The following is a 23428-nucleotide window of genomic DNA, read 5'->3' on the forward strand; positions in this document are numbered from 1 at the left end:
ATGGGAAATACCTTGAACTACAAAATAAGTTTTAAATCCTGATGGTTCAGAGTGAACAGATATACACCAAACACACACAACAATAAAACCAGGCACAGTTTAAATGTTGTGGCTGAGCGGTCGACATTCTTGTGATTGATGATTTGAATTATGTAATGTGCATGTGTGAAACTATTAAACTGAACACAAAGGCAAGGATTAGGACAGAGAAATAAAGAACTGAGAAGACGGGCTGAGAGGGAATGAGTTTATAAGAACATTACCCAAGATAATGCACAATGCCTCAGGGCAAAATATACTTATCCAGGCATCGTGTCAAATGTTAGAAAGTAATGTTTTGCTTTTACATTCTTTGTAATGTAAATTATAAATGTAATGTACTGAAAATGGAAGTATAATATCTCTTAAATTGTATCAGAAATACTACATATTATGTAGGGAAATATCTCATGCTACTCTATCCAGGGTCGATATTTGGTCGCTCATTTCAGCAGTGATTTAACAAAATACTAAAAGCGTATAATTATGACATTCAGAATGTAACCATTGCTGTGATTTATCTTTACAATGCATGCTTGAAAACACTGTTCGATCATCTTTTACTGTAGCTCACTCATTCACCATGTCAAATTTCTAAGTTTCACAAAGCACATCGCTGCACAGGGAGGCACAGGAGAGAGAAAAAACAATTGCATTGCCATGGTTACAGCTCATCATAGTACATTTGCACAGCCCTATAAAAATGTCCCAAGGTAATTGCAGGCAGAAAAAAATATGGCCTGAAGAGCAAGATGACAGTTTAATGGCTGATTACGTAGCTGGAGATGGAAATGTCATTCTAAATGTAGTTGAAGGCAGACAGCACGCTGCCAGGTATTTATGAATGGCTCGGTACTTGAACAAATGTCAGACCAGCGCAACGGCACGGTCCAGTCCACAAATGTTTTCACAGAGACCAGGTGCAATCCTGTGTGTCTCCTCGGAATTATTAAAGGAATGTCCACTGTGACAGATAGCCCATGATTCACAAAATGAGGTTATTGAGGAGAAGGCGGCAGTGGAGGATTAGAAGAAGCTATGCGTTAATAGGGTTGTGATTATTCTGAACCCGATGATGGCAGTGCTCTATCGTTGCCACTTTTGAGCGTGTACGTTAAACATGCAGGGCTACAGATGGAAACAAGGTGGTGGTACAGCCTCCATTTCCCCTTCTTAGAGACTGTGTGACCTTGATGTGGTGTAGGCCCACTGTGCAGCAGGGAACTCCATTAAAATAATCGATAGGCTGGGGGATGCAATTAAGGAGAGTGCTCCTTCTGAGCACTGAGCAAAGTATGAACTGGGCGGAGGACATTTTGTATGTGTGTAATTTTGTGATTGTGAAAGATTGTGTGCATACTATATACCCACACTGATGCGTTTGTGAAACTCTCAAGTTCGTCTGCATTGAATTGTCGCCGGCCCGTGACATCACATAGGCTTATAATTGTAGCACATTTTTATTGATTTCTTTTTGACAAGGATGTGCACACTGTCTTGCACATCAAACATTGAAACACTTGTAAGATATCGGTGTGCCTCTTGTGTGTTTTTGCCACCTTGTACCTTTTTATAAGCTGCCAGTGTGCTGCTAGTGGGATGTAGGCGATGCTGAGCTAATACAGAAACATTTGAAAAAAAGATTATAGTCATTTAAATGAATGTTACATAATAATTACTATAGGTAGGTGTGATTAATTAAACCAGACGCTGGAGCTTGCCTTTTGCTGTTGTGTTTAATAAAAAATAAAAGCTTGCTGAATAATAAATACTGCCTTTTACTTTATGGGTCTTTTACCTGCCTGTGTACACACTACTTCAATGTGAGTTGTTATATTTACCCACTGAGAGAGGAGATATAGGTTATTGACCTGTGATTGAAGGGTGATCAGGGAAGATCAGCTCTGGTGTTATTAAAGTCTTGATGACGTCAGCGCTGCCAGTAACTCAGATGACTTCCAGGCTGGCTGTTCCGCGGAAGCACTCCTCCTCCCCCCGCGTGCTGCTCTTCTACCTCGCAGCCGCAGGGAGGGCGCATCCGGCGGGAACAGCGCTACTTCGACGGCAGTAAACACCGCGTTCTCAACCAACCCCGCAGCGAAGCTCCGCCTCTCGTGCCCGAAAGAAAAATTTTGATTGGCCACACTAGAGTTCCGCACTACCATTAGCTGTCGGAGGTGTCAATAACCCGAGCTGGTCTGGTTTGTGTGGCCGGAAGGACTGCAATGTAGAGGACTGGTGTGAAGGTTCATGCGCGTGTGAGAGAAGTGTTTCCCGAGCAGGGGGAGGAGAGGAAAAGAGTTTTCGCCATTTTATCTGCGACTTTATCTTCAGTTTGTGCGCGTTCGCTCTTTGGAAAAGTCTCCTCGGTCGTCGGTGTTTTTTGAAGCGGAGCGGGTCGCAGTTTTCCCACGAAGAAACTTTGAAGGAGTCACACCGAGCCAGGTAAGCGAAGAATAAAAACCACTTCTGCTTTCTCGTCACTTGTTTCCCTCAACACCGAGGCCAGCTGCTTTTCATAGGGATGTCACAACGGACCATAGTAATTACATGGGAGTGCTGGGGTACAATTACAGCTTTGTCATTAGGTTATGAGTTATTCATGAGAGCCCGTCCTATGTCCTGTTTGTTGTACAAAGCGACAAAAGCTAATCGCTCTGCTTGCACGTCATAAACCTGCTAATGTCACAACCTCGTTCCTGGACAGTGGTTTTCTGCTTTGCACGAGTGGTCTTGAACTTCCAGTTTGCTGATGCTCAGTTGTCTGTCTGTTGTCGTTGAACAGGACTGACGCCTCGCAATTATCACGTCACGTTGCATTGTGTTAGTTTTTACTCAGTGAAAACCAGGCCATTGTTTTGTGTTTGCCTGGAATTGTCACGCCCATCTCCCTCCTGCCAGCTGCAGGTCAACGTGTCTGACACTCAACACCTTTTCCAGGCTCACCTGCACTAAAGCCTCGTGTATGGGATAAAAAACCGTGTTGACTGCAGTCACTACAGCTGTGGAGTCATAGTGATGTAACTCATAGCTCCTGTTTATTACATGTACACACCATGTGGAACGATCATTGCAAAAAAAAAAAAGGTAAATTTAAAGCTTTGGAAGCCAAACACAGCCTCATTTTAGTACTTTGTTTATTGAGCTTTTTAGTATATTACATACAGAGAGAATTGGATATGGTATGATGGACATAAATCTGATCATCTTGCTCAATCTAACTTGAGTTCATGTCCAGCAAAAAAATGCTGTGCCTTCCACCTTCAATGCTTCAGTGAAGCAGTGTTATTTATTATTTTAATTCGTCTACGCCCTGTTTTGTTTTCATCTTTTGGGCTGTTTTTGTGCCATGTTGTTGGGGAAAAAAAGTCAATAAATATGCAAAATAAATCAATTTCATATACAAAGCATGGCTGACATTGAATACAGACATTATAAATTATTAAGTATGCTTATTCATATTTTTTGTGGTGTGTTTACAGAGGCCATAAAACCTGATAAGTCAGCTTTCTTTTGTTTGCTCCAGGAAGTACTTACTGGAATATCAGTGATTTACATCTATGGAATCACTCATTGTCTTTGATGATTGGCAACCATTGGAACATCTGGTTTGCCCTGCACATGCAATGATGTTGTCCAAGTCTGTTTTTTAAACGATCTAATTAAAGCAGTGGCGTTTGGTCAAACCGCTTATCTTGGCACATAGAGTAGTATTTGTCATTTATAATGCATGTGTGTCACCCAGACAAGTCAACATCAAAAAATGGGAACATCACGCTCATCCAGTAAAAAATCTTCTGATGGGTTCTGGATCAACAAAACATGACAAAACATTTGTTTTTGGAGAAGTCTGAGGTTGAGCTATGTGCCATCCCAACCCTCACTGGCAAATATATCCTTTATCCAAAGCTTTTAGTACAGATATTCTCTTTTTCATATGTTTTGTGACACAGACAAGTTGTCATCGAAATTTTGCCTTTGTCATTTCATAAAAAAAACTAGTTGTTTAAGCAGTCACTATGCATCATTAGTTCAATGCCAGATGTTATTTAAAGTAATTGCTGATTAACATGAATATAGTTATACCACTGATATGATTGTATGCACTGGGTCATTGGTGATCCTCCAGATTTTTCACAGAGATTTCATGAGCATATGTTGGAGAAGTCCAGACACTTGATGCAGGTGCTGAGTTTACTGGAAAGCAATTTTGTAATTCAATATGACACATGAAAAGACTTCAAATGAAACCAATGAGGATAGGCTATATAGTAAAAGTCACATTGTATCAAGAGGGTTTCAGATTAAAGTGAATTGACCCTCCTGATTCCTTTTTTTTTTTTTTTATTGGCTTGTGTGGTTTCTTTGTGTGTCAGAGAAATGTAAAATGAAACTTAAAAAATCTACTCAAATCACTAACACATAAAGCAGTTGAAGCCCAATTGAGATGATGAAATAATGAAAGGAATTCTCACAGTACTACAGTGACTGCTCACTGATGAACCACCCAGTGTTTTCATGTGCCCAGAAATTCACACGCTGCTTTCATATGTCAGTGAAAGAAGAACTCAGTGCGTTTTGAAAGTGTTACTTTTATGGAACAATTTCAGTTATGTGTCTTGCACGCTCAAGAAAAACTTCACTTTGAATGTCAGTGTGTATAACTGAACTGAACTGAACCCTGACACTGAGTTCCCAGGTCCATCCTCTCAACAATCTTTTAGAGGATGGCTTTATATCGAGATGAGTTCGTATTACTCTGCCCTACTTTATATACTCACTCTCCTGAGTGAGTATATAAAGTAATGGAATGAAAAGTGTGGTACATCTATCTGCGCTTTCTGTTAGCAAAAGCAACACCTTAGCTCCTGGAAACAGAAAGCACATTCTGGTTTATTGTCAAGAACACATCTGAGTCGTCATCATCAACACAGGATCAGAGCTTTGGTTAAACTTGTGTGTCGGTCTTTGATTCTCCATAGCATCAGACATTGGATGACAATGCAGAAGTATCCAAGGTTATATAAGGGGCTCAAACAAAGGCTTCAGTTCATCATCTACTGGAAAGACAACTTTCCTTTGGATTTACTCACTGTCTGGGTATGTTTACTGTAGTCTCCAGCCCTCCAGAGAACAGTGGAGCCTGCTGTTGGTAAAATGAGAAGGCCAGAGGAGCCTGCCAGGTGGAACTGATGGATAATAGTCATTGTATTGACAATGCATGTTTCTCTTGTTACAAATCCATCTCAACCATAGCTTTTCAACACTTTAGACAAGGAAATGTGTTTTTTACTGGGGCAAAACCTCGGTGAAAGATCATTAACTCCCATCTGCTAAGGGAGTTGACAGCTGTTCGTGTAGGCCTGCATTTCTCGGTGAAGGTTTAGTGTTTCACTGAACAGGAAGTGACTGCACTGGGAGGGATTCTTTTCATTTTCAAAGAAAATACCAACCTAGCTATTTCTCCATCGGTATGTGTCCTCTTGCTTAATTTACAGTATGTTCTTACCCGTATCTGTTTTTATGTAGGTTTGAGGAGGTATATGTCAAGATGGCACAGTGGAACCAGTTGCAGCAGCTGGAGACCAGATATCTGGAGCAGCTCTACCACTTGTACAGTGACAGCTTCCCCATGGAGCTCCGGCAGTTTCTTGCCCCCTGGATTGAGAGCCAAGACTGGTGAGAAATAATTGAATTCCTGTGATCTGTTATGCCCATTTCATTTCTCCTGTTTGTTATCATATGCTGCTGTTGTTTTATCTTCCACTCCCTCCAGATTGGCTGGTGGCCACTCACCGTGACTTGCTATTACGTAGAAAGCTATCATGTTTTAGAATCAATTGTCAGCCTCTTCCTTATCAAGCCTTCGTCTAATCTAGCGACTCCATTACAGGGAGCTCATGCATATTATGTATAACAGTGCACCTGCATGATTCTGTTTAGAGTTGAGCTTTCTTCTGAGAATTTATCGGTTCAATGTTTTGAGCTATAGGGGATATGGGTATTTAGGTTGAGTGCATCTCGTACCAGCTCATAGCAGGAACTATAAATCATCATACCCTGATTATCTTCTCCTCTCCTTTGACAAGGGCGTACGCTGCCAATAAGGAGTCGCACGCTACACTGGTGTTCCACAACCTCCTGGGAGAGATAGATCAGCAGTATAGCCGTTTCCTGCAGGAGAACAACGTGCTCTACCAGCATAACCTGCGCAGGATCAAACAGCATCTGCAGAGCAAGTACTTGGAGAAGCCGATGGATATTGCCCGCATTGTTGCCCGCTGCTTGTGGGAGGAGCAAAGGCTCCTGCAGACTGCCACAACTGCTGCACAGGTAGAGAAAGCCACACAAACCAAGCTTATTCTTTGTTATTTTTTGATAATAAAGTCATTAAATGTATTCTGAATGTTGTGTATCTTCTTCTTGCAGGATGGCCAAGCAGCTCATCCCACTGGTACAGTAGTGACAGAGAAGCAGCAGATCCTGGAGCATAACCTTCAAGACATTAGGAAACGAGTGCAGGTGAGTTTCCATCAGAAAATCACTGATTAGAATATTCGAATATGCAATATAAATAATTCTGAACACACTCTTAACTTGAAGTCTTGTCATTAATAAACAAATCATCATTTGTCTCTCAACAGGATATGGAACAGAAGATGAAAATGCTTGAGAACTTGCAGGATGATTTCGACTTCAATTATAAGACACTGAAAAGCCAAGGAGGTATATTCTACTTAATAGTTTTTTAGCTTTATCCTTGACATTAAACTGTAGGAAATGTCTCAATACTGTCTTAAATTAAGATTCATTAAAATGCCTTGATCAGCATCATCGTATACTGTAAAATAAATGCATCTTAATTTGTAACTGACCAGCTACATGCTCCCGCCTCATTCCAGAGTTGTCCCAGGACCTTAATGGAAATAGCCAGGCAGCTGCTACAAGACAGAAGATGGCCCAGCTTGAACAGATGCTGAGTGCTTTGGACCAGCTCAGGAGGGTGGGTCCCTATCACTTACAATGTATTGAGATATGTCAAAAATACATGAGAAAGAATTAAAACAGTTTGGATTGTCTTAAATGCCTTAAGTTTAACCAAGAAGACATCAACTGATAAACAAAAGAATAACAAGGGATCAAAAAAGTATCATAAAGAGGCTTTGTCCTTGTATGTTTGTGTAAAAGTTAATAATTGGCATTTTAGGTGTTAGGCCACCAATTACTTAAAGGAACAAACCTGAAGGAGGGGTCTGGACTCTGCACTGGTTGATTTCATATTTTAAAATGGGTTTTTTTTCATCGTCTTTGCAAAAGGACTCTGTGATGATTAATGAAGAACGAGTTAGAGTTTGAGAATCAATATCATGCTTTTCAGAGGTAATGCCACCACTCACATTGCCCAGATAAATTATGCCACTGCTTAAATGGGCTGTCCTTCGTATCTTTTAGCAAATCGTGACAGAGATGGGAGGCTTGCTGACCGCCATGGATTATGTGCAGAAGAACCTGACAGATGAAGAACTAGCAGACTGGAAGAGACGACAGCAAATTGCTTGTATTGGAGGTCCACCGAACATCTGCCTGGATCGCCTCGAGACATGGTAACCATGAATGCAGATTTAAAGCAATTTCCTAAGCCAGACGTCGGTCACTTCAATTATCAACAATCCATTAGTATTTTTATATATTTAAAAAAAATTAACAATACAAAAATGTGCGTTGATGAAAGCTTTATTTTGTTTTTTGAGCAATAACAAGTATACAACAGCTCAACATCTGTCTAGCATCTGGAAACATGAGAGTTGACTGAACTGAACTCTGGTTATTTTCTAACCAGGATCACATCCTTGGCTGAGTCCCAGCTCCAGATTCGTCAGCAGATCAAGAAGTTGGAGGAGCTTCAGCAGAAAGTGTCCTACAAGGGAGACCCCATCATTCAGCACCGACCCGCCCTGGAGGAGAAGATTGTGGACTTGTTCCGAAACCTAATGAAGAGGTACTGCATTTGGTGTAGCTTCACTAAAAATGTTCACAGACAATGTTTCCTTTGTGTTACTATGAATGGAGGTTGCTTCTTTGGGAACCTAAAGAAGAATCAAAGTTTAAGGTTCCACTTTTTAATGATGCTGAGCTTTCAGCCACATCTCTCAGTCTAAATTCCCACGAATGAACTGGTTTAGATCAAGTTTACATTGTGACCATATGATGAATGTGATACACAGTCGACAGCTCAGGATCATTAGTATGTGGACCTTATATTCTCGACAACATGTGGTAAATCTCCTCTGAAACATGATCCACTCTGTCTTCTAGTGCTTTTGTGGTGGAAAGACAGCCCTGTATGCCCATGCACCCAGACAGACCTCTGGTTATTAAAACAGGAGTGCAGTTCACAAATAAAGTCAGGTAAGGATGCAGACTTGAAACACAGAAATATCAGAGACTGTGTCTTTATCTTTTAATGGAGAAAGATATTTTATATTTGAATATTTTATAAATACTTCCTTTGCTTTTTTTCCAGGTTACTTGTTAAGTTTCCTGAACTAAATTACCAGCTGAAAATTAAAGTTTGCATTGACAAGTGAGTTTTTTTCTTAAGTCTTTATCAGTACGACACTTTCATGATTGAAGATAAAGAATAATTTCTGCTTCACTGACTTGAACTGTTTATTTTCAGGGAATCTGGTGATGTGGCTGCAATCCGAGGGTAAGACTTTTAAGAACATTTGCTTTTTAAAGCCTGGTCATTTGCTTTATATTAGTTTAGAAAAGAGTCTCACTTTCTTCTGCCCCTTGAATTTTCTCAGGTCACGAAAGTTTAACATCCTCGGCACCAACACAAAAGTTATGAACATGGAGGAATCGAACAATGGCAGCCTGTCAGCAGAGTTTAAACACTTGGTGAGTTATGGAGGCAAAACTCTACATCCTCGGCAGTGATGAAGTTTTCTCACAATGGCCTGCTATGGAGATCTGACTTCCTGTTTTTTTTATAGACCCTGAGAGAACAGAGGTGCGGTAATGGTGGCCGGACCAATAGTGATGTAGGTACTCTCCCTAACACTATTGTAACAATAGTGTAATTCAAAGCTAATTATTTTTGATTCAACTAAAATGTTGTGAGCATAGATGCATATGAACAGTCCACACAGTTTATTTTTCATACATTAGAGGTTCAAATGTTCTGTTTTCTCCAGGCCTCTCTGATCGTCACAGAGGAGCTGCATCTTATCACCTTTGATACAGAAGTCTATCACCAAGGTCTGAAGATCGATCTGGAGGTGAGTAGCCTTTCCGGTTTGTCATTCTAACTTCCACACAAAACTAGAAGTAAACTCTCAAAGAATAGTGCAGTGCTCTGTTCTCTGACACATCATAGAGAAAGTCCTCAGACAAATGAGTCATCCCCAAAGTCTTCAGAGACTGTCATCGCCCAAGTTTCTAAATGAGCTGTTACTGAAAGATGCAATTGTTGCTCCTGACCCCAGTTACCCCACTGAGGGCGGAGTAACGGCACTGAATATTTATGCTGAAGCAACGTTTTATTCATTTATCCTTTTCAACATAATAATTTCTCTTATGGCGAGTTTCCCTGTTGGGATTAATAAAGGATTATCTTAAAACTAAATTCTCCCACAGACAAATGGTATATTTGTTGTGAATAGGGGCTCAACAATAAACTGCATCTTGAGCCATCTTCAAATAATGAATTTGACATATTATGATTTTATTTCAGTGCATTATGTCATTATCATTGTATTTGTTCTTGAGGGACCCATCATACTCGCAGATGTGATCCCAGAGCTCCAGATGCAAAATCCTTTGTGGGTCGCTTAACAAAGCAACCCTTTCATAATAAAACATTTTGCACTAAGAACAGCTACATGCCTTGTACGAGTAAGAGCAGCATTAATGAGTGGATGATCTACTGAAATAGAAGCAAGAACATTTTAGTGTCATAGTGCAGTACTAAATGTTAGCAAGCAAATATTATAATTTTTTTTAAAGAAGGCTTACTGAAATAATTGTTTTCCTTCATATGTGCAGACCCATTCTCTCCCTGTGGTAGTCATTTCAAACATCTGCCAGATGCCCAACGCCTGGGCCTCCATCCTGTGGTACAACATGCTCACTAACCACCCAAAGGTAAGACGGCACCCTCTGGTGGAAAGGGGCTGAACTCTGTTGGTGGAGAATGTTACCTGGGCAGGATGTTTTGTCAAAGTACTCTGCGTTTTCTGGCGCACCTTAAAACGTATTCGGAGAATGTTGTGTTTTTATAATAAGCTGGCTTGGCTATGTCTGCACAGAACGTAAACTTCTTCACCAAGCCTCCAGTGGGAACATGGGACCAGGTTGCTGAAGTGCTGAGCTGGCAATTCTCCTCCACCACCAAGAGAGGCCTGACCATTGAACAGCTCACCACACTGGCTGAAAAATTACTAGGTCAGTTGACATGACTTAGACTCTCTCCAAAACTTCACACATTGCACTGTTTCATATACTAATGTGATTTTCGCTTGTCCATTTAGGGCCTTGTGTCAACTTCTCTGGCTGTCAGATCACTTGGGCCAAGTTCTGTAAGGTACTTCACCTTCCAGCCACATATGCCTCAGTCCACCATATTGCCATTGTATTGAGTCGGTGCAAGTAATTTTTTCCCCTTCCTCCGTGTAGGAAAACATGGCTGGTAAAGGCTTCTCCTTCTGGGTGTGGCTGGACAACATCATTGACCTGGTGAAGAAGTACATCCTGGCACTGTGGAATGAGGGGTGAGAGGTCGTCCTTTGTTTACAAGTCAAGTCCCCGAGCAGCTGCTGGAATCTGGCGTTTTTCATTGTATAGAAAGAGTTTTGGCATGCAGCAGTCAACACCTTTAGAATAAATGTACTATTTAAAATATTGATGTGTATTATTTGCCTTCCTGTTTCCCTCTACAGATATATCATGGGATTCATCAGTAAGGAGAGGGAGAGGGCCATTCTGAGTCCAAAACCTCCTGGCACTTTTCTGCTGCGCTTCAGCGAGAGCAGCAAGGAGGGGGGCATAACATTCACATGGGTGGAGAAAGACATCAGTGGTGGGAATTTCAATCCTTCTTTTACAATTTAATGATAAATATTTAAGACGTTTGGTTGTGACACTTGCTCTTCGTGGTGCGGCTACAGGAAAGACCCAGATCCAGTCGGTGGAGCCCTACACCAAGCAGCAGCTCAACAATATGTCCTTCGCCGACATCATCATGGGCTACAAGATTATGGATGCCACCAACATCCTGGTTTCACCTCTCGTCTACCTCCACCCCGACATCCCCAAAGAGGAAGCGTTCGGGAAGTACTGCAGGCCAGAGACAGCTCCTGAACCTGAGATAGGAGGAGACTCAACAAGCAGTAAGTCACTCTGACCTCTGTGGTATCTATGCATCTTACGAGACACAAGACACATGGATGTTATTTTTTTCATTACAAATGTATGTTTTCTTTTCCCTGACAGCTATTCAGCCATACTTGAAGACAAAGTTCATCTGTGTCACACCGTAAGTATCTGTCCCTCCTTTATCTTCAAGATTAGAATATGATAATATGGTCTGTAATGAGCACCTTGATAATAGGACAAGATAGTACAAATGTACATATAAGATCATAATGTCACAAAGTAACAAAGATGAAGGTTTGGCTGCTGTCTAGTCTGTGACGTGCCAAAGTAGAAATGTGTTCCAAAAAACGTTCTTATTTGATATTGATATTTAAGAGACGGAATGTTCCTGCTCAAGATCTACACTTCCTTCTTTAAACTTACACTTCATTTACGACAAGTGTTGTCAAATGTTCAAAGAAAAGAGAACAACGCTGTTTTCGCTTTCACTGTGAGTCACCACCATCATTAGAGGAACCATCCCCCCGGTCATGTGAACCTAGATATATGCAGATTCTGTTCAGTTTCTGTTTAAGTCGATTGACGTTGGCACCTGGTATCAGGTTAGTGCCTTAGGGACTCAGATGGGAATTTATTTCCATGCTGAGTGTGCAAATATTCCTGTCAAATCTTTATTTCTGTGGACCAGGCATGCGATCAAAATGCAAACAGCAGTAGAAGAGTAGAAGACCATCTTATACCCTTAGCTTCTAACTGACACCCACTTTAAATTATGTTTCTATTATTTGTTGTGTGCTTTCAGTTGTAATCACATTTAAATTCACTTACATTGGTTTGGTCAGGGTCAATATGGCAAAATCATGAAAGGGCACAGAGGCTAAAACCGAACTTCATTAACAGTAAGAAAAAAGGTTTTGAATATGTAAATATAAAATATATAGATATTTTCAATTAAATGTATTTACGGATGCCAACATTTAGAAATATTTAAATGTAAGTTGTTAAACTACACATTGCTTTTCTTAGAATCATATAGTAGAGGGTATCTTCAGATGGATATTCATTGAGTAGCTGAGCTTGAATAAGAACTTGAATGTCACTCATTAGAGCCTATACCTTCAGCAAGGCCAAACACCCCTTAAATTCAGTCAAGCTTCACCAAATTGCACACACTTATAAATACCAGTCCCCTAAATGTACAGGAGTTGTTTTTTATCAAGATCCATGGATTATTCCCTGGAAAATAAGTGAAAATGTCAAAAAAAACACAGCCCCCTGATCTGGATCCACACCAAAATGTATTGGGTTCATCCCTGACCCATATGACATCGTTCCACCAAGTTTTGCGGTAATCCGTCTGGTAGACAAACCTCCTTGGTGGAGGTACTAATAACTGAGGTGGGAGGAGGAGAGGGGGGTCAAATTGATAGTGCAAAGTTGACCGAGGTCAGAGGAGTGTGTACACACAGGCCAGTCAGCCATGTGTGCTCTGGTTGGTTTGGTAGAGGGTGTGGTGGTGTGGTAGGGTGGTGGCAGGTTGTGAGGTTTGCTCAGCGAGATCCTGACCTCTCTCCGTAGGTGTCCCTCCGTGTTCATGGACTTGCCGGACAGTGAGCTGCTTGGGAACGGATTCCCATGGTAGGAACCGAGGGGGGAAAGCTGGCATGTAGGGCTGTGTGTGCATCATGTCACTTTGTCTGTGTGTCTGATGGGTGGGTTTCAGGGATATCGGCGCCGAACCCCCCCACCTACATAATTGCTGTCTGTGTCTCACAGCTTCTTGTCTCCTGGTTCTAATTCAAATGCACCTCCCTACCATTCATTTTTATTTGTTTCAGGTCCATTTTTCATAATTCCTCAATTAAATCCATCTGTATGGATTAAACATATAAATGCTGTGATTGTATCTTATTAGAGAATTCAGATATTTGTATTGTTTTTGATCCAAATATTCAAAAATCAATTAATAATTTCCTAAGAAAGTAGACAAAGCAAAAAAAGCCATTTGAAAGAGGAAGGAAATAAAAAAAAAAAAGGGAAATTGCTCTTGAAAAAACGATTGAGTAATGGCCTGTTAAATCCACTTAACCCACCGCGCTAACCATCAACTGACATCGTAGAGTAGTCGTCATTAACATTAACGTGCAGTACCATTAAAACCTTGTTTGTCTTTGTGCTTCCCTCCTTTTTAAAGCAGAAAACATCCTCAACATCTGCCAAGTGTTTCTTAGTTTTGTTGTTTGTCAGAGCCATCCCAGCTTTAATCTACTTTCTTTTCTTGGCATTGACTTTGCACACTGATGCTGAACTATCTTTCAGAGTAGGATGAGACTGATGGATTATATATACATATTATATGTGTATTATCGCAGCCTTTTGACTTAAGGTAGCCCTGCAGTCAGTGTGATGAAGACAAACACTAACAATCGTGTTGACTAACATGAAATCTGTGGCCAGAATCCACATGGAAGTGTGTGTGTGTGTGTATGTGGTCATTGGTTCACCTTTTTTTACATTTGTCCTCTTTTCATGTTTTTACAGCACAAATTCTGGAAACACCAGTGACCTGTTCCCCATGTCGCCACGCACCCTCGACTCTCTGATGCACAATGAAGTTGAAGCTAATCCAGGACATATGGGTGAGTCACTTACACACGTATTGTACATAAAAACATTTTTATTTATATACACGTGAGAAGCTACACTTACTACTTATGTCGAAACCCTTCAATCGAGAAAACTAACGGAGCGGAGAGGTATTCTGTTTTTTGTGTCGGAATCTGATCCAAGCCTGATGTTTTCCCCGTTTTTATAAGCCCAGCCAATGGGACCGGACCCGACCTGAAACTGATTCATCCAAAACTTTCTTATCCACACTCTAGTTCAGACAAGTTTTTCAGATTGCTGTGCAGTTCACACTCTTAAGACTTGCTGTCTTGTTATCAGGAGTCTTTCAGATGTTATGAGTTCATACTACACTGATTGACTGGTGACAGGTGGCCACACATTACACAATCTTTTACCAGGAGAAACCCCCTGACTTGTACGTCTGGTTTCTACCTCTTTATACCCTCTTCACCCCTTCCTGCATTCTGACTGGCTGTAGTTGCCTCAGATTCATTGAGGTGTTTAATCTGCTAGTCATCTAGTAGAAGGTCTTTGAAGACTTTGCACAGAGCGAATGGCGACTGGCTTCTGTCGACTAGTGAAAAATCGGGCCAGAGTGAACTTGTGGCATAAACAAATTTGAATCTTAATGTTAAAACCAAACAGCACTTCGATAAAGATGGACCAACCAAAACCAAAATTGTCCTCACTGTCCCCTCGGATGGGTCTTCAAGTGGGCTACAAGAACACACAGTACAACATTTCTAATGAATATTAATAGCTCATATTTTTATTATTTTTTATTTTTATTTTCACAGATTCGCTGACTTTGGACATGGACGTGGCGTCACCTATGTGAAAGATTTCTTTCATTGTTAGGAGTTGACGATTTCTCTTCCCTCCCTCTGTACACTTGTCCTGCCTGTACAGTTTGTTTCTTGTTTCTGTGTAAACTTTCACACAGTAGGGAATTTGAAGATCCTTTTAAAAAGGCATTGCCATTTTTCTTTAGCCTTTGACTGTATGTAGTGTGTGGAACTCTTGATCGATACTGACCCACTCACTGACCTTCCATTCAGTACTTCCCCCCCCCTCTTCACAGATATCTGGAATTGTATTTTTTTAAAACATCGTACTGTGTGTGTCATTGACTCTTGAAGATGGTTATGAAATCAAGTGTTTTCTTTTCTTTGAATAAGAAATGTAATGAGACTAATTGTTGTATAAGCTATGCCGCTTTAGAAATGTATGTAGATGAATTTATTTTTGATGCATTTAATGGGTCTCTTTTACTTTGTCGTGTTGCGTTTTTGATCCCTGCCAAATGTAATATGTCACAGTTGTTCCAAAAGACCTTGGTTGCACTTAAAACTTAAAACAAAATTTAAAATTTGTTCTATTTCTCAGAGCAGTTTGAAGCGTTTTATATTTGTTCCCAGAAGGAAAGACGAGGAGTTCAGATACTTCATTAGTTGTTTAGTCGTGTGTTTCTTCCACCGTATTATATCGTGAGAAATTACATGATATGCCTCATAAAGTTGGTGCTCTGAAAACAAGTTTTTTGTCATTCCCACTCAAATACTTTAATTTGTGATCCAGTGGACTGTACTTGCTTTTGAAATGAGCATTCTTGTCTTTTTTTTGTTTGGTTAAATTCACCTGATATGACCAGATATGTAAAGCAAATGATTTTACAAAGGGTTTATTTTAAAACCTATCATCAAAAGTAATCGTGGATAAGTGAGAACAATTTTTCACTTTATCAAAGTGTACACAGTAGTGTTTTTCACACAGTTGATTAAATCCACACCACGATTCCCTATTCAACCAAGAAATGTCAAGAGGTTTTCTGGAAACTATGCTGTAACTCTTCATGATTTGACAGATGGCAATAAAAACAAGTTGGACCTGAAAGTTTTGTCCCCTGTTATAATAGGGTTTTTTCTGGTAATTTTTTCTCACTCTTTCCCGGTTGAGGACAGCGGTTGTCACACATTGTTAACCCCTATGAGACAAATTGTGATTTGTGAATATGGGCTATATAAATAAAATTTGATTGATGATTGAAAGTATTCTAGTAATCTGTTGGTGTGATTATTGTCTCACTAAAAAAGAAATTGTTTAACAGTAAATTTTTTAACATGAAGATAATATACAAATTATTGTATTATCTATAAGGACCAAAAACTAAACTTATTAAACAGCCAGTTACAAACATCAAATTTGGCTGAACTCTGTTTACCCTCCACAGTCATGTGCAGGAAGAAGTACGATTTAAATGTGATGGAAAATGAAGTTCAAGTGAAGCAGAAAAAATAAAGAGGAAAAAGTTGTTTATTTTATTCTTGCAATCTGGAGCCAATCCCAGCTGACATTGAGTAAGAGGTCGGTGTGCACCGTGGGTAAGTCGCCAGCGAATCACAGAGCCGACATACAGATACAAACAACCATTCAGGCTCATACTCACTGGTCAATTTAGAGTAAATCAGCTTTTAAACCCCTTTTCTTGAAGGATTTACCCACTGAGCCCAACACTATCATTATGAAACTATTATTTTGAAAAGGGGCTTTTTAACTAATATCATTTTGACATCTTACTATAGGATACATCTTTTTTAAGATGTAAATAAATGGATCTAATCAGTTTTTTTTTCATTCATAACAGCAGATATCACATTTTCAGAATGGCACTTCAAAACTGTTAAAGAATAATTACTCCTGTGATTTGTATGATTATTATTGAAGTATCTATTAATTTGCATATGTATTTCAGAAGAAGTGACAAACTGAAGTGGTCAAAGCTATAGCTCTAAAAAAAACAGACACTACAGAACTCTACCATAAATCAAACCAGAGGAAGTCTTTAATAATTGGTAAAAGGAATAGTTCAGCGTTTTGACAGGAAATGTTTTGAAATCACCAGTGTTGGCAGGAAACCAGTAACAACAAAGAGGAACGGTAAAGATTTAGGTCAAGCATATGTGATAAATAATGTGAGAGCACTAAAGGTCTCATCTCTATGAGGAACTGAGGGCCGATGTTCATTTGGTGTAACCTGCTGGAAAAGAAAGCTGAAGTTTAGTCCAGGAAAAAAGACATTTGCTTAAATATCAACGTTAAAAAACTGACTTGATATGATGATCTCTGGGTCGTTTTCACATCCACATGATGGAAAATATATATTCGATACACACACGGCAAAAAAAATCAAATATAAATAAACTAGAGGTCCCATTTCTCTCTATGGTGGGTATGAACAGCAATTGAGCAGTGCAGAAATCAACCACATGTTCCTTTTATTCAACAATATAAAAGTAAAACTCATAAGTTGAATGGGAGCATGTGAAATGTAAAATCAGTGGGGGTAATTATTTGAAACCAGCTGATGTTACAGGTTGTTTCCCGTGGAAGTATTAATCACTGCAGTTTCTCGGATTTGAAACGTTACTGTATTTATCGATACATATGAGGTCATCTGTCATTCTACTTCCTGTTTTATCTCTGTTTTCTCACTGCCTTTGAGGACAGAACTCTCATGATCCCTGGACTTCCCTGACTGGAAACCCCACATTACACATCTTCAGCTGTAACGTGCCACTGATAGGAACAGCAGCAGCCTGACTGCTGGGATTCCCATGAGCCCGTTTAGTGACAGCTGAGATAAAGCAGCTAAACAAACACGGGCAGCAAAGGAGGCACTTTCTGCACCGCTGGGTCTCTGCCTTGCTCTACACCCAGTCAGCCCGGCCTCTGTCTACTGTGTGTGTGTTTGTCTCGGTGACAGGAAATAAACACAGACGGGTTTGAGGGGATGAGTGGGTGTGGAGAAGATGTGCATCTATTACCATCAGCAGCTGCTGACTCAGCTGTCTGAGGAGGCAACTGTCACCCTTCAGCTCTGGCCCGCAGCCAATCAATCTGGAGAATCAATGAAACTGTGAGTGTGTGCGTTTTAGTGTGTTTGTGTACGTGTGTGTACGTGTGTGTATGTGTGTGTATGTGTGTGTGTGTGTGTGTGTGTGTGTGTGTGCGTGTGTACGAGTGTTGGACAGAGAGAGAGGAAAAAGCTGATATAAAAGAGGACCCTTCTGACATGGATGACATTTATTTCTCAGATTTCGGTCACCATCATTCAAAAGATACTCTGGACTTTGACCCTTTTCTGTTTCTTTGTGACAAATCAATAGTCACAGGTCAAAAACAACCCAAGTCCATGACTGCGTGTAATTCGGGTTATTCCCATTCTATGAGTCAGATAGGTTTACTTGCTATGAGCAATTACAAGTAACCTGTCTATTATGTGGTTTTTAATTCCACTACGTGTGATAAATAAGGGGACACAACGGGGACAACAAACAGGAAACAATCAACATGAGGTCACATGGTGTCTGTTGCCCTTTTACTTGTTTATTTGTTTTGTCCCCGGCAGCAATATCTGACTCTTTATTTAATTTGCTGGACGTGCCTCAGGCGCACAATGTCCTCTAGTTTATTTTGGCAGCTTTATCTTTAGTCCCTGCCACCTCAACCCCCCCCCCCCACCTCCCTCCCTCTCTCCCTCTCTCCCTCTCTCTCCCCCCTTTTCATCTCACCTGATAAGGGTTAGACTGAAAGGAAATTGAAAAAACATTAATTACATCTCGTTTAAAAATATTTTTTTTTCCTGTGCTCCATTAAGCGTTGTTTTTCATTAAACCAGAGGGTGTCGCTGTTGTCCAGATTGAGGGCGACAGATATGGGGATATAGTTGGAGATTAAATTGAATTGAATCGACCTGTGTGCACAGAATCAGAATTAGAAAAAGAATTGGGTCTTATTTCCAAGCAGGTTTACACATACAAGGAATTTTCTGTGGTGTATTTGTGCAAGTATAAGTATAAAGAATATAAATAATATAAAAATAGGAAACAAAATTAAATGTAAAAAATACTATAAGCACCAGGGGATTGTACAATACGTTGTAAGTAAACACTAGAGACTGAGCGCAGCAGACACGAGGCTCTGCAACAAGGGAGCAATTTCAATCTGATATGAATGTATGTATTGATCATATCACATTATTGATTTATCTAAAGCAGCAGTGGTGAACGAAGTTTATTTTTAGTGACTGTTGTTCTTCTTGCCTGTGTGGCAACTTAGTAACCTATTGCTCAAAACAAAGTCAGATTCAACAATAAAGATAAAATATAATAAAATAAAACAAAATAGATAAAATAAATTAAGTTAAGTTAAGTTAAGTTAAGGAAAGTTACGTTAAGTTAGGCAAAGTGCAGTAAAATGAATTAAATTAAATTGAAACAACAAAATAAAAAAAATAATTAAATCAAATTAAATTAGTAAAGTAAAATAAAGTAACGTAACGTAAAGTAATGTAAAGTAAAACAAAATAAAAATAGAATTGTTTTTGCACTAAGCCTACAGAAATGTTGTCAGGGCTGTAAGTTGTTGCTGCATCTGATAGAAGGATGTAAAATGTAGATATTGGTCAAAAGTAAATCAGCAGAAAGTGTTTCTGACAGAGAGAGAGATAGAGAGAGAGAGAGAGAGAGAGAGAGAGAGAGAGAGAGACACGCCGGAAGTGGGCGGTTTGTCAGAGAGAGAGAGAGAGAGAGAGCAAGAGAGAGAGAGAGAGAGAGAGAGAGAGAGCAGTGAACTGCTGGAAAACTGACTGACAGAGAGAGAGAGAGGTAGAGAGAGAGAGAGAGAGGTTCCTGTCGTAGGTCGGTATCGTCGCTGCAGCCTCTGCCCTCGTTTTATGAGAAAAGCACCGCAGCTCCCGTCGCTCCACAGAGGTAAGCGTGACATGCTGTGTGCGTGTGAGTGCGTGTATGTGCGTGTGTGTGTATATATGTCTTTGCGTGTGCGTGCGTGTGTGAGTAAGTGAGCGTCTCTCGTCTCGTCCCACTCACTGTCCCTCCACCGGTTGCGAAAGAATATTCTGACAGCGCTTTGTAAACAAACTGCGAGTGTGTGTGTGTGTGGGGCTCCTGCGAGGCGTGCGCAGGAGCCCCACACACACACACAGGCTCACACACAGGCTCACACACACATGTATAAACCCATCTGTGTAGACATGTAGTTTCTTCCTCCTGTGGTGTCATGAAACGCTGCTGGATCAACAGGCAGCTCCACATGCAGCGGGACCCGTCGGACGCTCACAGGCTGCTGGCTGGTTGTAGCTGCAGAAGTTTGGCAGGTGATTGTGTGACTTGTGTTTTTCTGCTGTGGTCGCACACGAGCTGCTGCTGCTGCTGCACCTGAGCTGCTGCCCCCTGTGTGGATGCAGACACCTTTCCCCTCAACACTGCAGCGAGGAGTCCTGCACTTTGTACTCCCATGACATCTGTCTGACTGCGATGTTACCTCGAAGATAAAGACTTCACATGCAAATGATATCTTGCAGTTTGGAAAGTGGTGCCATGCCTGTTGGACCCGGCTACAGCATTTCATTTCAAATGTCCTGTATGTGTCAGCATAAACACACTCTTTTTGGATTTGAATTAGAATTTACTACAGCCTGACTGATAGGGATTCTTTTGGGCTGATACTGATATTAAGGAGTAAAAAAAATACAGATATATCTATTTAAAAAAAAATGATTTCAGGATTTGTAAGATGTCATTATCACACTCTAATGACAAAGAAATGTTATTGAGGTTTGATATTTTACAGTAAAACCATAAACCTTATTAGTAACTGTAAATCAATAAATAAACATAGATACAACCAGATATGAAGAACTTGATTGAAGAGAGTAAACAGAAAAAAAGAAATAAAAAAAACAAGATTTTTTTCTAAACACTGATACCGATATGTTGGTGAAAAGCTCATATCGCCTGCCTTTTACCGGTCAACCGATAAATTCCATCGGGCTCCACAATTTACCAATGACACTTCTCGAATTTATACAAGTACATTTAGTTTCGTTCCAGTAAATATATTTGTACACGACAAACAGCAGCTACAGTGATAATATACATTTTACGGTAATAATAAACAGATTTCTTAGAAAAAGGATGAACATTATAAGGAAGTGGGAATGATACAGAAAAAAAAGAAAAAAACCCCCACTTAAAATACAATAAGATGCTTTCAGGCACGTCAGGCTGCCGACACCGTCGTGAAGGATACAGTTGAACGAGTATCGGTGGCACGTTGTTTCATCGCGATCAGCTCGGTTCCATCTAACTTCATCGAGTCTAACTGTGCGTTACTGCGAAACAGAAGATTTCATTGTTTGTTTGCATGTGCCCTGTTGACGTGTGGTATGAAGAAGCATGAAGGGGAAGGTTCATGGAGGTCAGTGCAAAGCCGGCTCTCAAACACTCCAGAATCAAGACCCCGGAGTGGGCATCCCCTGTCATTTGCTGAACGCTCAGTTGCTCTGATGAGACTTTGGTTGTTTACCTTTGGAAGATTGCGTCTCGACGCCCACAGTCCAGCTGGCAGTGACTTGGCCCCCCCGTTGCTCCTGGTAATGGAGAACTACATGTTGTGACAATAATGTCCTCCGCCTACTGTGATAATTTTCCCCCTTGAGGCTGCAGTGTGAAAAGTTTGGATGTGTTCTGCGGCTACTCCCCGAGTCCTTTCCTCTCCACACGGCAATGGAAATGATTTGTTTGCGACACCTTTTGTGTTTTGCTCTCAGCGGTGCTGCAGATAGTAGGTCAAAAGTCAACAATAATTTTTGATAATTGACTCATCAGTTGCTGCTGCAGTTTCATATGTTCGGAAATCCAACAGCTGGGTTTTGGGACGAAGTCATTCCAAGACATCACAGTGAGCGAGGAGGCGACAGGGATTTTTCTTGACATTTTGATTTCAGATTCTCAGTTCTTTGCTCAAGATGCTTCCTTCTCTATTTATCTTGTATTTCTTCTGTATTTACTGCACATCTGCTCTCTCTATCAGCAAAACATTTCAGACAGGAAACAATGGTCGGAGTCAGCATTTAACCCTGTTGGCAAGCCACCATGTTACCCTGCATGCTCCCTCTGTCACCGCTGTGCAGGGTGCACTTGAAGGGAGCATTTTCCCAGGTTTCTGTGAAAAAGAGGTTCTCTGGTGTTGGCAAGGGAACATGGTGCTGCTGGCCCTGGCATGAATTGGTTGGCACAGTGTGTCCCTGTCACAAAGGCCCCCGATGCAGGGGGTACAGCAGCAGGGGAGACCGGGGAAAGCAATGTTTTCTCCAGGGTTCCTGCAGCTGAGGACAGATTTAAGATGTTTGAAAGTTGCTTTCAGTGCCACTTGGAGTAGAATGTACGACTTTCCGGAGCATTGCATGGACTAAGCCTCCTAGTCCGTCACTTAATTTGTCACTGTGATCAAACACCACCACCAGTGTCTAAGCGCACACCCAGATCGGAATCAGCTTCTCCTGTTGCTGGTGTTGAAGTTGGTGTTGAGACTTGGTGGAGACTTCGCAGTTTTTTGTTTCTCACTCTGCATGCAGGATTCCACTGCCTTGATTCCCATTGTGCAGAGTCTGAAAAACTTCCTGTACAGAATGCACAGTGTCTTGTATCCTGCACATTTCCTGGTGCTGGTTTCAGCCATCTTGCAGTGTATTGGTTGACTTGCCAACCTGCCTAGAAGCCAAGATTCAAGAGTTTATTGTCATATGCACAACAATTACATTTAGCAGTTGCTGGCAATGAAATGCTTGGGTCACAGGCTTTCTTCTAGCAATGTAAACCATTTGCCATTGCCACGTGGTCACCTGCGCCCTGCGGGAATACAAGTTTACCTGATTTCTGTTCACGTAATTCACTCTCATGTTTTGTTTTTTTTACTGTGAAACAGAAAGACTGTGCTGCTTCATTCTTTATTCAGAGCTGTAAACACTGACACCCACTGAGACACAAGGGGAAGGCAGAGTTCTTGCATAATTTGCGGAGCTCTATGCAACTTGCGTAGCTTTCATGTTGCGTGAGCTTAACATCACTAGCTAGCTGGCTGTGCAATTGCTCTGAGCATCCCGGCCACAAACCCAACACGAGTGTTGTTGGTTCCACTATCCTGATCTGTGGGACCTTAATGTTAAAGGCTTTCGGAAAATGTATTTACAATTTGAGATTTAAAATTTCAAAAAATTTAAAATTTCTAAAATTTCAAAAAATACAAAAAGATTCCTAAAAATCTGACTTGCCATGTCTCGCAAAGACTGATTCAAGACCTTTTTAAATACCAATTCAGTCCAATGCCTATTTTTAGATCCATGAATTAAATGGATCCGCAGGAACACTGTTATCCGACAAGCCCGCGGTGCCATGTGCTCACAGCATGGCATGTCCTTAAGCTTGTCTGTGCATCTCACGTTTTCACTCGCCGCTGCCAGACGTAGGTGTAGGGTTCACTGAGCTGGGAAAGGCTGATGAGAAAGTTTGAGTACTGTAAG

General features: G+C 40.8%; 2 protein-coding genes across 4 annotated transcripts in view; both read left to right on the forward strand.

Annotated features, from left to right (window-relative positions):
- Positions 1 to 2234: 2234 nt before the first annotated feature.
- stat3 (signal transducer and activator of transcription 3 (acute-phase response factor)) lies at positions 2235 to 16089 on the forward strand. Of its 2 annotated transcripts, XM_034594241.1 has the most exons (24): positions 2235 to 2484; positions 5569 to 5718; positions 6129 to 6372; positions 6469 to 6561; positions 6684 to 6765; positions 6942 to 7042; positions 7492 to 7643; positions 7880 to 8038; positions 8356 to 8448; positions 8564 to 8623; positions 8720 to 8749; positions 8850 to 8943; positions 9039 to 9086; positions 9240 to 9323; positions 10090 to 10188; positions 10353 to 10488; positions 10575 to 10627; positions 10720 to 10814; positions 10983 to 11122; positions 11211 to 11432; positions 11536 to 11578; positions 12997 to 13056; positions 13960 to 14057; positions 14844 to 16089. In XM_034594241.1, the coding sequence occupies exons 2-24, from the start codon at positions 5591 to 5593 to the stop codon at positions 14882 to 14884; spliced, it is 2355 nt and encodes a 784-aa protein (XP_034450132.1). In that variant the 5' UTR covers positions 2235 to 2484; positions 5569 to 5590; the 3' UTR covers positions 14885 to 16089. The 2 variants fall into 2 exon arrangements, with proteins under 2 accessions (XP_034450132.1, XP_034450133.1); XM_034594242.1 differs by lacking the exon at positions 12997 to 13056 and having other exon boundaries at positions 2275 to 2484; positions 14844 to 15742.
- Positions 16090 to 19648: 3559 nt separating this feature from the next.
- The window catches only part of stat5a (signal transducer and activator of transcription 5a), a 57819-nt gene continuing 54039 nt past the window's right edge, over positions 19649 to 23428 (forward strand). The window contains exon 1 of one of the 2 annotated variants that reach the window (XM_034594240.1): positions 19649 to 19817. The gene's annotated coding sequence lies outside the window, so the exon portion shown is untranslated. The remainder of the gene's footprint in view (positions 19818 to 23428) is intronic. The other variant, XM_034594239.1, reaches the window with a different exon arrangement.

Source organism: Hippoglossus hippoglossus, chromosome 8 (genome assembly GCF_009819705.1).
Source record: "Hippoglossus hippoglossus isolate fHipHip1 chromosome 8, fHipHip1.pri, whole genome shotgun sequence".
Taxonomy (NCBI): Eukaryota; Metazoa; Chordata; class Actinopteri; order Pleuronectiformes; family Pleuronectidae; genus Hippoglossus; species Hippoglossus hippoglossus.